The following is a 15,758-nucleotide window of genomic DNA, read 5'->3' on the forward strand; positions in this document are numbered from 1 at the left end:
ATCCTATACTAAAGGACTGTATATCCTGTATTACAGGACTGGTGAGAAAGTACATGGATTGTGGGAAGGAGAGAAAGATTTCATTTTTGTCTCATCCTCCTCCAAATAGAGCCCAAAACTCTCCATTCTCTCCTGAAGTCCCAGGTGCCCCTGCTACACCCCTGAAGCCGGATATCTGCCCTGTCTCATCCTCCCCTCCCCTGTGCTCAGAACCATTTTGACCATGCTGCTGGTCTGGAGCAGGCTTTTGGTGACTGCTTAGGCCATCTTTTCTGTATTGCTACTAAGGGAAATAATTTATAAACATGCTGTATCTTTAGTATTAAGATAAAGACACTTGGACTGCTTTTGTAAAAGGCACTGGACATGGAGGAAGGGTCTGAGAACAACCAGGACAGTATGATGGCTAAATGTGACTGCTTTGACCCTGAAAACTGATTATTCATTGCAATAAGTTGGATTGTACCTGCCATAACAGTTGCTTTTAGGAGAATCAGGGCAGTAATACTGTAAATAACAGATTTTAGAAAGCACCACTGCATGTTCTTTACAATGCTGCTTCACACCCAGAAGCCTGGCTCTTGGACACGCCTCAGCTGACAGGACACAACTGCTTCAGCAGTGTTTCGCTAAATCACAGAATCAGTTAGGTTGGAAAAAATCTCTGAGTTCATTGATTCCAACCTATGACCGAATATCCTTGTCTGCCCACCTGGACAACCACTAGTGTGTAGAAATCAGTGTACTGAATTAGTCCAGGGAGTCTCCTGGTAATATCCCTTACCCAGGCTCCAGCAAGGAGCAGACTTCCCTCTGATATGAGTCTAGCTGACTTACAGGACATTCAGCTCCCCTCAAAAGGAAGGCACCCACAACAACCACCCTTCTTTTATCACTTGTGATTGTTATCCCTCTGGTTGACTACGTTGATCTGGGACCCCCCAAACAGAGCTGCTTCTCCACAGTTACCTGCCTGACCCTCGAGATCCACGGCTTCACACCTTTTCTGTAAGGGCCCCTGGGAAAGCAAGGGAAGCCAGCAGGGGATTCCTCTGCCTCCCTGAGCAGGGACCTGTTTCCATTTCCCTGTTTTTAAGTCATCCTCCTCAGCTTGATGGCAAGAGAGGCAGAGCTCCTAGACTCTTGCTGGTCTTCCATCCACTGCATTTCTCTCAGGGATGGAAGGATGAGATTCCACGAGCCTACTTCTCTTTTGAACTCTCTGATATTCCTGAGCCTCCCCACCTCCTCTTTAGGCTCTGCCACCACGCTGAGCAGATCATCCACCTGTTCACAGTGCATGCAGGTGTCTTTCCCACTATCCTCCAGCACTTAACACCAGGCTCAGACCTCCCTGCAGCCAGAGGCGTGGATATTCACCTACTTCTCAAGGAGCTCTGCTCAGTTAATTGTGATGTTGGGAATGGGTAGGACTAGGACAAAGATAATAAAATCTGCTTTTATTAATCCCCAGGATTTATTCCTGAAAGCAACTACTGTTTCTGGGCTAACAGCATAAGCATGCATTTTAGTGTCCCAAGTGTTTTTCTAGAGGAAGATTTTGTAGTTCTGCTAAGTTTGTACTTTAGAAGATGGTGGGAATTCATCACGGACACCTGCTGGTGGGGCCAGGTGTTGAACGGCATCTTGAGTGCTCCACTAAAACAGGGGAATTCTTCTCCTGCAGTGTATAAGCTGTGACACAAGCTGTTCCTTACTGTCAGACTGTATTCAACATCCATGCTGCTGTCCAAGGTTTACTGAGGCTCCGCAACAGAGGGACATGGAGTTTTGTAAAGAGCAAGCTGGCTGTCATGCTACAAATTCCACCAGACTGGCTTTGGTAAGCAAACACAGTCACACTTGTCTTGTGCTGGAAGCAGATTTGTTAAACTGTAGCTCATAGTCAGTAAAGACCTCTATTATAATACAAGACTTGAAATTCCAGGGAAGTTGACAAACTCTTATAACAAGACACGGTGAATATCATCTGGGAGTAGCCCATAACTGGAACCCTTTTTGTGATTTAAAAAGTGTCAGAATACGACAGTAGAAAAAACTTGGGACAATGACTTCAGATTCTTTTGCAGTTACATTCCAGGGTAACAGATGTAGAGAATCAGAAAACTGGCAGCTTTTGCAGTACATTGAGAAAGCTCTTCCTGTTCTTTAGGGCTCCCTGCTGTTGGAAGGTTTGCTATTCCCTGGTCACTACACACAAGGCCAAAGGGCAGAGCTCCTTGGGGGAATCAGAAAAGTAGAGCTAATCATCAGTGTCTTGAAGTGAGATCTTGTTTTGTTATAGCAAAGAGAATAATATAAACAGTTTCTTTAGTAGAGTACTGCTGGTTTGGGGGGATTTTGTTTTAGTTTTTTTTTTAAGATGTTGAAAAATGTTAATATTCTTTCACCTATTTGAAGCAGGGAAAATGGCTTGCAAATGTGAGAGGGTAGACCTTTGGCCTGCTCCTTCCTAGCACCACTTCAAAAGCAATTTGCAGTTTTCACTAGGGTCTATAAGCTCCTTGATAGAGTTGAGTGATGTCTGTCCATCTTTTTTTACTAGGGCAACCAACCATTGACTGAGAGAAAAACTCCAACATTAACACCTGCTGTGTTATCACTTCTGGAAAAAGTACAAAAACCCAAACATAAGCCAGGCAAAGACTTCATTTAGTTATATTTATGTTTTTCTTATAACAAACCCTGAGGTATTTGAGGTGAGGGAGGCATTTTTAAAGCAGATCCTAGGCTTTGGAATCCAGTTTTCTGATAGAATAATGTAGAATTATAAAGTTTGACTTTTTTTTGCTGGGCATTTTTTGCAAGTCCTGACATGAAATCCTAAACTCATTTTACTCATAGTACACTTCTTGCTATAAATGAGAAAGGAGAAAAATTTCCAGGTGGATGTTCTTGTTGATAGTGAATGGCTTTCCTGTTCATTATCTTGATGCACTGTGTGGTCTCTAGGCACTGAGATTTTAATTTGAGTCCTCGGGAGGGACTCAAAATGCATTTTCAAATGCATTTTCAGTTAGAGGTCCTCAAACGGAAGTATCTATATAGACCTAAAGTATACAGTCTGGCTTTGAGTTTCTCTTTGCTCATAAAGAATTTCATAATCTTTAATCTTCAGCTTTAAGATTTATTCCATCCTTTTTACCTAAGTCCATTTAGATGAGATATGAAGCTGTGTGTGTTATTTATTCCAAAAGCCCTTGTTGATTCAGCCTTAAAACTAACATCACTACTTCACTAAAATGGTTCCCTCTAAGCAGGATAACACATATGTTCCCTAGAACCCATTGCTACTTGTAATCATGACTTGTATAGTCTTTGTTTAGAAGATATTTTTAGAAGTTATTTTAAAGGTTATATGTAGTATAACCTCTGAATAATAATACATACTGCTCCTTGTAGCAGTATCTTTGATCCCTACATTTCTGAGGTTTGAGAATTTATGTCGATTATCATGTTTTATGGCAAGTAAATTTCAAAAATAATGATCTGCAGAGACCTCTTCAGAAATACTGAAGAAAACAGGGAAATCTATGGGTGTATCTGCTGTGAAAAATTCTTCAGTAAAGTCTGGGTAAGAAATTATTATTTTTAATTTCAATATTAGAATGTAAAAAGAACTTGCTTGGCTTTGTTATATAGAATATCCTGTTGCAGTGTTTGCAGTATGAGCTCCCTTGTATTAATTGAAGCAATCAATTTCACTGAAACCAGTTGCAGAGCTCCTCAGCACCCCAGTATAGGCAGCTTAGAATATTAATTTCGGTGTTGAATGTTCTTTGATTTGGAACAGCCCTATCCCAAGTAGGCAGTGGCTGTGCTCTGCTGTAACAGACATCTCAAGAGGATTTGCTACTCGATAGTGCAAACCTCTCCAGCAGATATTGTTCACGTACAATGTGCTTCCATTGTCCAAGTGTGGAAGATGCCAGCATTCATTTCAGTAACAACTATGTCAGGATGACAGTGTGGAGGTACTTCCTTCTCCTCAACGTTTCATTTCCCAGATCCTGATGTTTGGTGCTCCTGCTCTTCAGACCATGCAGTCAGTGGGATTCCCGTCTCTGGACATCCCAAGCCATATCAGAGCAGCAAGAAGCCTTTCCAGCCCCTGTTTAAGGTGGCTGTTTAAGGCGCTGTTGCTCAAGAGGATAGCTCAGATGGCCAGCATCTTGCACCCCTCTGAAATGTATACAACTGCAGAACATGAGTTCTTAGCAGGAAATGTAGCCAAGAATGATTCCCTGTAGCTGGCAAGGTTATTTTCAGCAGCCTGGGAGAGAAGCATGTGAGAGATGAAGCACAGGATGAAAAGGAATGTGCACAAAACAGTTCCTGTTAGAATGAGTCAGAGACTCACAGTCAAAGTTGTTGCAGGGCTCTTCTGTGTGCAGTTTTACTGTCCTTGGTTGCTGCTGGTCAGTGGCTGGATCCTTCAGCTGTGGGGAAGACTGCAATGGGCATGGGAGTGTCCAGTCCACAGTGCCATCATCAGCTCTACCTACCTCCCTGACTTTGTCAGCTACAGGAAAACTGCTGTCAGTACCCACTGGTGTCATCTCTACTACCTGGGACTATCTACCTGGGACTATGTTAACAGCATAGTAACTTCTGTGGTTATCACACATGGTCTTGCAGACCACCAACAGGGATTTGTTGATGCCATCACCATTCTCAGGGTTTAGCCACTGAACTCTGAAACCTAGGGCTTGACAGGCTTACACCTCCTTTCCCTAGAGATACTGTCAAGTCCAGGTATCACCGGGGTTGTAGTTGCAGCCAGCTCACAGAGGCTTGGGACAGCCATTGCCCACAGCGCGTCCCTGGGACAGACATCCACACTCACATCTAAAACAGAGGACAGTGGAACTGGGAAAAAGACTGGTCTAGGTGAGCTTGCATATGCTGGGTGCTGGCAACTGCTGCTGCATTTTCTGTAAAACTTGAACTTTGCCAGGTGCTTTACAGAGCACTTTGAGCAGGTGAGAAATCAGTTTCAGTGCTACCCAAGAGCACTTTTTAGCTGAGAAAGATGTGAGAAACTGGCTTTGAGTGGTGCAAATAAATGGTCTCATCCTTAATGTGCCTGGAAATGGTTTCCAGGATGAGCTGCTCCATCACCTTCCCACAAATACAGGTTTCATCTTCTTAGAGAAAATAGAGTAAAATATAAAAGCTCTTTCTATAATAAGAAATAGCAAGTACATGGCTTGTTGTTGCTTTTAGACCACAAACGGACAACAGAAGAAAAGAGTGGTCAGCAAGGATGTGTTAAGGCTTTCTTCGGACACATTATGGAATATCTTAAGCAACACAATTTTCAACATCAATTCCCCCTGAAATGAGACAGCTACCAATAAAATAAGCAAACTGCAATTCATTGGCTCAGGCTTGGTTAGAATTTTTTCTCTCTAGGCTACAAATCTCATTATGCTATCCTTTTTAAAGTTGTGAGATTATTTGCATCCCGTGCCAAGATTTACAGTAATTTCATGATTATAAGCTGCACCTGATTATAAGCCGCACTTCCGGGTGTCGGCAACTTTTCATTCTTTGTCCATACATAAGCCGCACCTGATTATAAGCCGCACGTTACAATACAGAGTGTGATAAAAGGTATCTGTTCTATCACCATCTGTCGAGGGTGGGGGCAGTGATCCTTATCTCTGTGGGAGATACTCTGCTAATGGGCCATCCATTGAAACCAGGCAGGGCATTGTTCTTTATCTTTTCACAACCAATCCTTCCTCCAGTGAGTCATTTTCTGCTAATGGCCCATTGAGTCCCACTGTGTGGCTGATAAAATTACTTCATCCCATTGGAAGTTGCTCCAGCCAGGGGGAAGAGCCCAACATTTCTTACCAAGATAAAAACAGAGGTTTTGGGACACTAAGGTAGCCCCTTTCTCCACTGGACTCCAGAGGAAAACTGGATTTCTCCACATCATCACTGGAGCTCCGGAGGGAAACTGCACCTTGTACAGGAGCACTGCTCCAACTGAGCCACATCTGTCACTGCAGGAGGATGCAGCCACCATTTAATGGGACTGCTACCAACACCCTGCCTGATGGGGTGTCAGGTTGTACTCTGACTTTGTCAGGGTTTGGAGTTTGTTTCTTTGTAGTAGTGTATTTCTATTTTAATTTCCCTAGAAAAGAACTGTTATTCCTAATTCCCACATCTTTGCCTGAAAGCCCCTTGATTTCAAAATTATAATGATTTGGAGGGAGCGAGTTTACATTCTCCATTTCAAAGAGAAGTTCCCGCATTTCTCAGCAGACACCTGCCCTCCAAACTAAAACAGCAACTTTGCGTTCTTTGTCCATATATAAGCCACACCTGATTATAAACCACACTTCTGGGTTCAGACCAAAATTTTAGTCAAAATGGTGCAGCTTATAATCGTGTAATTACTGTAATTAAATGATTGCCTAGAGGGGTGGACATTACCAGTGGTTCATTAAATGGTTTTAACAAAAGGTAGGAAGATCCAGTACCATGTGATTTTCTTTCCCCTAATGCTTTGATACACTGAAAAAGACAAGTGAACATTGTGAAACTTCATGTGAATATTTAATAGAATCTTCCAGTAAACAATAAATGATAGTGGTACATGAGAAATGGCCACATATACTGTGCATCTCTTCAAGCACTTTGAGTTCAAACTAAAATGAAATCTCATTCTTGTATTAAATACTTTAATTACTTTTAAAAACTGATCAAAAAGAAATGTTGTAGAGGTATATCCCTTCTTATTTTTTGGTCACTTGATCAGCCTTGGATCACCTTGCATAAACTTTCAGTGGTGAAGCAAGTAGGGGCTTTTTAGCCCAATAATTTTCATTAAGGCTTTCAATTAAAATCCATAAGGAATTTCCTTACCTATTAAATGCTCATTAAGTAAATGAAGATGAAAAGTAGTTGGACACAGCAGTAATAAACACTATACTTTAAAGAGTTTAATTAAACTACTTAGACTCTAGCTAATAGTGATTAGATGGATACAGAAAGGATGACACTGAAGCAATTGTAACTCCTAGAGTTAGAAAAAGTGGGCATGACATTAGCCCAAATTTATTAAAGTAGTGCTGCTTAGCCTTTCTTTCAGTCCAGGAAGAAGAGGGAAAATACCCCATTACCCATTCCAGACTATACTGTTATACTGTGCAATGTTACCACAGTTGCTTTCTTTAACAACCAAATAAATGAATCCTCAAATTTAGAGTGAGTTTTACTGTATTTGTTGTTGTGTGTGTGTCCCCATTATCTTCTATCTGTGTGTAGAAGTGTAGGACTTCACAGCTTAGCTTCCAGCATCTTAAAAAAAAAAAATACAGATATATATATATACATACAGATATATATATATATAAGAGCAGGAATGGTGTATTGAGGAAAAGCATTTCAAACATTCCACTAGAAATGAACCAATCCTTACTACACAGAATGTACCATCCCAGTTCAGACTGGCTATGAGAAACTCTCGGAAAGTAACAGCAACGCATTGACTACGAAAATGGAAAGTTCCAACAGGAAAAGTTGGTAAATAAAACTGAAGGAAAAAGAAATGAGCTTGGTTTCTGATAGAGGTTGGGAGCTTAGCAATAGTTCTAATTGGTTTACATAGAGAATGCAGTCTTTTGCATCCCCTGCAGTACCCTGATTTTAGCTTCTTGACATTATTTTCAGCAGGTCTTTTTTTCTTCTTTCATAAAAAGAATACTTTTTTTTATGAGACCAAATGTTTACTAAATTTTGTTCTTTTACAGTATGATTTGATTACAGCAATTCTGTTGTTTATTTACCACAAACTGTTTGCTTCTACAGGTTTTCAAGCAAAGTTCAGATAAAGAGTATTTTTATCTCTATTTGAATGTGAAGTAAAATATACTAAGATCTCCCAGATCTTTCTGTCCCACCTCTTAGCTGCTGTGCCATGGCCTATCCTACCTTCTCCATGGTAGTTCTCTGCCCTTACATCCACTTCTCACATTTTGAAATAATTTGCCTTTCATTGTCATGGGACATCCTTAGCTTCAGCTACATTTATGATGTCAAGAATATGGAAAAAGAAAATTGCGCTGATGGGTTTAAGCAGCATTGCACATTTAAATTTTGCTTCTGTGTTTTATTTGCAGATACCATAACTGTGTGCTTTTAAAGTATTTTAAAATGCATCAAAAGTGGGTATTTTCTTTTTTATTTGAATGAGACAGTCTTTAACCTGTATTTACGTATGTATTTGCAAGAAATGCTTATAATTGTTCCATATCTTGAAAGAGGCTGAGATCAGGCAGCAGCACCTCTCTTGGCAGCCCAGAACTCATGTACCTTGCTCCAGGGGCTGAAAGAGCAGCTGAAAGGACATGCTTAGTATTTTAGTATTTACTGACACCTCTTAAAAAACACAAACCAAAATGACAAAATGTGTATGATCAGGTAGTGCTACAAAATTTTGTTTTGTAGCAAAGAATTTTTTGTTGTACTTTAGTTTGTTGGGTTTTTTACAAATACATAAGCTTGCTTGAAGCCAAGTGAATACAATTTGCGCAAATGAGGAATAAAATACAGTTAAGTGAATACACACACACACACCCCTTTCCAAGTCCAGATGAAAATACAAGCCCAGCTGTAGAAAATGCATATAACACTGTTTGCAACCTTTTCCCTACTCCGGAACTCATAATTTAAATAACTACTCACTGGTCACGACTGTGCAGTACCTGTTCTCCTGCTGTTTTCGTTACAGGAATGACCTTAAAATTCCTTTTGGTTTGTCCTATGCAAAAAATTTTCATAACAAAAAATAGCACTGCATCTGCAGAACGTATTCTCATGAACTGCAATAAGACAATCCTTAATTCAAGCACTGATCAACTTGTAAGAATATTCAGTGGCATTGCACAGTGACAATGATTTATAGCTCAGTAACAGCAAAACAGCAATCATTTAAAAATGATTTTTTATTTGAAGCTCTCTGGAAATATTCCTGTGATTAACAAGGGAGAAGAGAATATGCTTGCTCCACATTATATTAGTAATGAGCATTGGGTACTATCAACTCACTTTGGATATAATAGAAGAGTAGTTCTTGGGGTTTGAGAATTTACTCAGATTCAGAAATTCTGTGTGTCTGTTTTAGATGAAACAGAATCCATTAGTAACTAAGCCATCCACTAAAATAATTTTTTTTTTTTTTGCAAATATGGGTTAGGCAACAAAGTAAATAGCAAAGAGTTTCTTTGTTTGATAATGTCATCTAAGGAAAATGTGATTTTTACAATTTCTGCTTGTTCATGCATGAGGTGATAGGACTGTTACACCAACACACTGTCCACAGGAATTGCTCATGGACAATTCACTCCAGGAAACAAACAGAAGTCTCTGTAGTTCTAGTCTGCAAGAAACAAAGGCCAGAGTCTAATTGCAGCAGTTCCAATGTTTCTGAGCAGACCTCCTGTGAGTAAAATGGCCTCAACCATTATCACACATTTGACACTTCCAAGGCAGGTTCAGAACCTGGTTTTGAACAGGGGTCAGTGTCAGCTCACCACCACAGCTTCTCTGTTCATGGACCTGCCCCTGGCTCCACAGGGTCCTGCTTGGGCCCAGGCTCCCCTGTGCCAGGGTTGGATTTCTGTGAAAACCCATATTTTCAGATAGTTACAATTACTAATTATTTCCCAGACTAAACAATAACCATTTTTATCAACAAAAGGTGAATAAAGGCCCCTTAGGTAGGATGCATTATTTTTTATTAAGTGTTAAATTAATCAAGCCATTGACCCAATGGGATACCTTAAGCTTAAATTTAAGGAAATGTACAAGTGCTTTATCAGAGAGAGAGAGAGAGAGAAGAGTCTGCTGTCTTGACAGATCCAGCTCTAAATGAAAATGAATGTTCTAACTTGAGACAATTCACTTTCCATTCTGAGAACTGCATGTATCCAAGACAGCAGTTCGTACACAGTCGTTCAGAAGTGGTAGTTATTTTCAGCCCTAGGAAAAAGGCAGCAGAGGCACACAACTGAACTGCCTGCCAGAAAACAAAATCTAGTTTAACATAATCATAACAGTGATGACCTTCATAGAAAAAAGTGAAACAAGGACGTAAGATTTACTCTTGGAATGATTCTGATTTAAATTAAGGATTAGTAAAGTTCATTAATGAAGTGCTTTACAAAAATCTACCTAATGTTGATAAATCGTTTGTTACATTTTCCATGTGTACAAATTTGCTGTGATTTATGGTTCATTAAATTGATTTCTTTGTGATTTCCTCCCTCTTCCCATTCACCCTAACCGTATTTCTCCTATTGCAGCAGTCATAGTTTTATTGTGCCTGTTATGATACTTAGCTGTCATTGAAAATAGTCATTCAGTTGTTTTCATGAAAAGAAACAAGAATATAGAGGGAGATGAGGGAAATGTGTTAGTTCTACTGTTGTCATATGCTAAAAAACTAATAGTATGAAAAATAGAGCTTCTTGTTTATTAACATCCTGAATTCAACGACCATGTTCATAACGTGCTTTGAAAACAGCTGGGGCAGTTTTTCTTCAAACAAAACAAAACAAAAACAAAACCACCCCGGTCCTAATAGATTTAAGCAAGGATCTTTAAAAAAAAAGGGAAAAAAACCCACTCAGGGTGATGGTTACTTGAAGGCATGGTGAAAGTGAGGCAATGTTACAGAATTTGTAGTGGACGGAAAGGAGCGAGGAAGATGATGCAGCTGGTTTATGGCCATCCCACCAGTGGCTAGCTGAAGACTTTGCTGTTGGCCAAGGCCATTCAGCCTGTGTGATGGTTCCTCTGAGCCAAATGGCATTGTGATGTCCCCAATAGTGTTCTGGTTGTCACCTGGTGGGAGCTGCCAGAAACCCATCACATGAGTGAGATCCATGAAAGGCAGGCTTGCAGTTTCAGCTGCTGCCTCTGTCTCTTTGTGCACTGGGTACTTGTTAGTATCCCCTACAGGCCCTGAGGAAGCTTCTTCCATGCTGATTTTGTGGAGAGACTGAGGTTCTGGTAATGGCAGGTCCTCGAGAAGATGCACGTTGTAACCTTTAACATCCACTTTTATCGGTAGATTCTTGAGGGATCCTGCGGCAAATGAGGTAGAACTAAGGTCGTATTTGTTAGGCTGATGAAGGTTCAGGTTGATAGGGACAGCTGCTGAACATGGTGTGGGAGGGACAGCTGGGAGGCTGTCTGCACAGCCCATCCTTTGCAAGTGAGGAGAGGACTCAAGAGGAAGAGCAGTTTGTAAGCTTGGCTGGGAATGAAGATGGGAACAGCTGTATTCCTCTGTTTCTGAACTATTCACAATCCCATTTGGCATGGGGACACTTTCAGGAAGAGGGGACAGCATGCTGGCATCTTCCTTCAGTCTGTAGGAAAAGAGCTGGTCAAGTAGACCCACTGAGTCACCATTCTGCAACCTGCTCTTCAGCAGTTCTTGCGGATGAGTCTTCCTAGTATGGCGTGTCAAATGGTCCTTCCGTCCAAACCTCTGGGCACAGAACTGGCACAGGAAGTCTTTGCAGCCCGTGTGAACCACCATGTGACGTCGCACATCTTTGCGGGTATAGAAGTGACGCTCACAGTGGTCGCACTTATGTTTCTTTTCCTTCATGTTGCCAGTCGGTTTCCCTGCGTGACTTTTGAGGTGCTCCAACAGAACCTCAGTGCCACCAAACTCTTGGGCACACACCCTACAGGTGAGGTCCCCGCTGGTGGCAGCATGAAGAGCCAAGTGTCTCTTATAACCTAGCTTGGTGTTGTACTTCTTGCCACACTCTTCACACTTGAAGGCCATCTTGTTGGGGTCATGAGTCTGAAGGTGATTCTTTAGATGGTCTTTCCTGTGAAAGGTCTTCTCACAGTAGCCACACTGGTGAGATTTCTGTGGAGAATGAGTGGCTGAGTGCCTAAGAGAAAAAAAAAACAGAACATACACACAAAAAGTTATTTGTGTTCATATTTATTCTAGTACGTTTACTCTTGCAGCCTCAAAACTTGAAAACACTGAAATTCTCGATGGAAGGCATTCTCACAACTTCTCAGGTTATTAGTAAAAGCCTAAATTTGGGGAGGGGGGTGAGGGGAGGAAAGGGTTAATCATAAAGCATAGAGTTAATCATAAAGCATAAAAGTGCTCAATATCATCTTTTTTGCACAGCCACCATAATTAAGGGAGACTAGTTTTCCCAATTCTGTCAAAAAACAGTAATAATAAAAACTCGACCTCCAGGATTAACTGTCACTAGAACACCCCAAAGGAAAAGATCTCTTTTTTCCCCCCCACACACACCCAGAAGAAAAGGAATGCCTTTCAGAGCTGTACCTGAGCAGTTTATATTTGGAAATGAAGGCTTTTGTGCATCCGTGCTGTGAACACTTGTAGGGACGCTCCCCTTTGTGCGCATAAGTGTGGACCGTGAGCTTGTCAATGGAATCAAATATCTTCCCACAGAGTCGGCAGGGATAACTATCTGGCTGCTTCACTTCTTTTCCCTTCAGCAGTGAAGACCGACCATTTCTCCATTTAGGTATAAACCTCACGAGAGCACTGCAAGTGCTTCCTGAGCTGGCACAGCTGAACTTTGCAGTAGAGGAACAGGAAATGGTCCCAAAGCATTGAGTAATGCTTTTGCCTAATGATGCTCCTCTCAGTTTCCCTTTGAGTTTGCTTTTTGCTTTTACAGGTCCCAACTTATTTGGCGGCCTGAACCTCGTAGGAAGGACTCGGTCTTTATGGATGCACTGGTGAGATTCCAGCAGAGCAAAAGTTGCAAAAGTGCTGCCACAGCTGGAGCATATCCAAGAGTCAACGGGCTCTTTCTGCAATGAGAATAGAGACAGGTCTTTCTTACTAACCATTCTAAGGAAAGGTCATATTCTTCTCACTCATCCTCTCCTGTGCTTTTCTAAGACCCATCATTGTCTTTGGTGATATTTACTTCCATGTGCTACCACCTAGTTGTTCAACTGGCAATAGATCCTTTCTAGGAGTAAAAACTCAAAGGAAAAGTAAGGTTGGCTAAATATTTATTTTGTTATTTATTTACATGTTTTTGTTTAGCATTTACTGTAACAGTCCAGAGTCCTTCAACTTTATTTATCTGTGCTTACTGAATTTCAAAGTCTCTACATTTGTTGCATTTATGATATTACTGATAAAACCAGTTGTAAATTGTACTTTATCCTTGGACTGACACAGTTTATCTGCTATTCCAGCCACCCAAAAATTGAATGGGTTTCCATGCAAAAATGTAGTTTAGTCATACAGATTTCCTTGTGTCTTGGGCCAGCTCCATGCTTTACCATACAGCAATGGTCAATGGCTCCAGGAGAGACTTCCTCACTTAGCCTGACATTTGGCATTGGACTTTCATTAACTGCATAAGAAACACCTTAGGTTTAGGGATCTCAAATTTATCCTCACTTAAAGTCTTTTTTTTTGTCTTGTGCAAACAGTGTATTATTTGGAAGTATTACTACAATGGAAATGAGCTCTACTGGATTCAGTTGAATCCACTTAAAATACTGATATTATAAAAATTCTGATGAAAAACTATTACCAAAAAACTCCAATCATGGATGAAATGTACTTCCAATTAATGCATGACCATATCCTCAGGTATATCCTCAACTCCATCTATCTTTTATGTAAGCTTCTCAAACTGTCCTTCTTTTCCCTTGCTCTTGGGCTAGCTTGCTCTAGAGAGCATGGTGAGGCTGTATTCACTCCATCTTTATTTCCAGACTGAACCCTCCTCTCTGCTAAGACTTGTGTCTGATGCTGTGGCTCTCCCACACCTTCCTTCTGGGGAATATTCTGGAGGCCTCATAAACTGCCTTGGAATATGAATTTCTGGTTCGTTTGTATTCCCCGTTTCACATTCTTTCTAGATTAAGAATTGATTTTCACAGCTATGTTTCGATCACTTAACAAACTTTTACCTAGCAGTTTAAGGATTTCTGTTATGATACAGAGGGGAAGGTACTTGAATTAGTAGAGAAGGATTACTGAAAGGATTACTTCAGGAAAGACTGAAATAATTAGCAGGTACTTTGGCCAATTAGCCAGAGCAAAAGAAGGTGAAATGGTGAAAAAAGTCTGAGGCTGGACAGCTTGATTATCCACAAATTAGTCCCCATCTTAAGTCTTTTCAATACATCAAGTGATGCACTTGCTTCTGACTATATCTGATAGCTCCATTGGATTACAAACACAGGACAGAAAGAACAATCTTTCTCTGAGTAGCTGCTTGGCTAAAATTGCTAAAGGTACTGTATGGTCTACACTTGCATTACTAGAGTTACATAAACAGAGAAAACATGTAAATAAACATAATTTACTATGTCAAGTGATGGCTTCAGTGCACAGTAGGGGTACTTACTGCTACTGAAGGCAAAGGAGAGACATCTGATTCTTCTTTAATGAAGACTGCAGAAGCTTCCATAAATTTGGCATAATCGGCAGCATACCATACTTTCAATTCTGTGTGGGGTTCAATTGGCTGTGAATGGAAAAAAAACCAGCACATGTTTACTAGTGTAAATTTTTCTAAATGAAACAACAAGAAAGATAGGAGAGGCAGGGCAAATCCAGTTTGACTGCAGGGGCAGTAAAACTCCCTTTTTTGACTCTGTAACTTAGTTTCAAGATTCAAGCACTTTCTGAGCATTACTGCCCAGTAGGGTTTGACACTTTCTGTGTCAAAAAGTGGAATTGTGTATGGAGAGATCTGGGGCAGGGGGTGCCCCTGTAGCAGGAGGGATGCCTCAATCCTCATAACCTTTGCTCAGTAAGATGTATTTGTCTGTGATGTTCAGACATCCAGCAGTCTTTCCAAGCAATATCCCATGCCCATTCCTTTACGTCTGGAAGTCCACTGGACACAACACTTAACTATAGGGCACAGGCAATGGAAAAATGCATGGTGAATGCACAAGATCTTGGATGGCTCTTGGATATGTCACACTGAGCTTGGGTGCAGAGCTGATCAACATGTGGACTGCAAGGCAAACTGGCGCCTTTCCATGCGCTGGCTCTAATGTGTCAGACTTGCTGTGAGCATGCTTTATTGCAACTCTGCCCTCCTTCCACTGAAGCCTTCCCCCACAGGATTAAGGGAGCCCATAATCTGCAGTCTCCCATCCAGTCATGCTTGCCCAAATCTCTCCTCAGACTGGACTATGACCTCTTCTGACAAATACTTTCAGTCAATAATATAGCAAATAGAAAAAGAGAGGGGTGATTACACTCACTGGCTAAAGATCTATTAGTTCTTTAAATGAAAAGGAGAAAACTAAACTTTGGGGTCATGATTTCTATGACTTCCTGACCCTGTACACAATTTTCTTCATCTACAATAAAAAACAACATTCCTGCAACAGGGGTGGAGCCAAACTGCACTGTACTTGTAGTTTTATTTTAACTAAGATAAACTCGTGCCACCAAAAAGAAAAACAAACAAAACAACAAACTAGCCCAGAAAGAGAGCAGCTGAGTCTTAGTCCCAAAAATGTGACATCACAAAATCCATTAATCTTGTAATATCAGTGGGATAAGCATGATAGGGAAAAGACAGTGTAGATTGTGAACGCAGACAGGTGAGGGGTAAATTGTGGGTTTAACACTGAAAACTGAATTTGAACTTGCAAGCACAAGCTTGTCTGCTAGCTACAACCAGTATGGGCTGGGTGTACGTTTTGATAACACCTGG

General features: G+C 40.9%; 1 protein-coding gene across 6 annotated transcripts in view; it reads right to left on the minus strand.

The window, feature by feature from the left end:
* Positions 1-9,157: 9,157 nt before the first annotated feature.
* PLAGL1 (PLAG1 like zinc finger 1) overlaps positions 9,158-15,758 on the minus strand; it is a 45,843-nt gene continuing 39,242 nt past the window's right edge. For all 6 annotated transcript variants that reach the window (XM_033056326.1, XM_033056332.1, XM_033056327.1 and 3 more), the window contains 3 exons: positions 14,430-14,549; positions 12,371-12,867; positions 9,158-11,954 (listed from right to left, as the gene is read on the minus strand). In XM_033056326.1, coding sequence (XP_032912217.1) covers positions 10,679-11,954; positions 12,371-12,867; positions 14,430-14,549 — 1,893 coding nt within the window. In that variant the 3' untranslated portion in view covers positions 9,158-10,678. The remainder of the gene's footprint in view (positions 11,955-12,370; positions 12,868-14,429; positions 14,550-15,758) is intronic.

The sequence above is a fragment of the Catharus ustulatus genome, chromosome 3 (genome assembly GCF_009819885.2).
Source record: "Catharus ustulatus isolate bCatUst1 chromosome 3, bCatUst1.pri.v2, whole genome shotgun sequence".
Classification (NCBI taxonomy): Eukaryota; Metazoa; Chordata; class Aves; order Passeriformes; family Turdidae; genus Catharus; species Catharus ustulatus.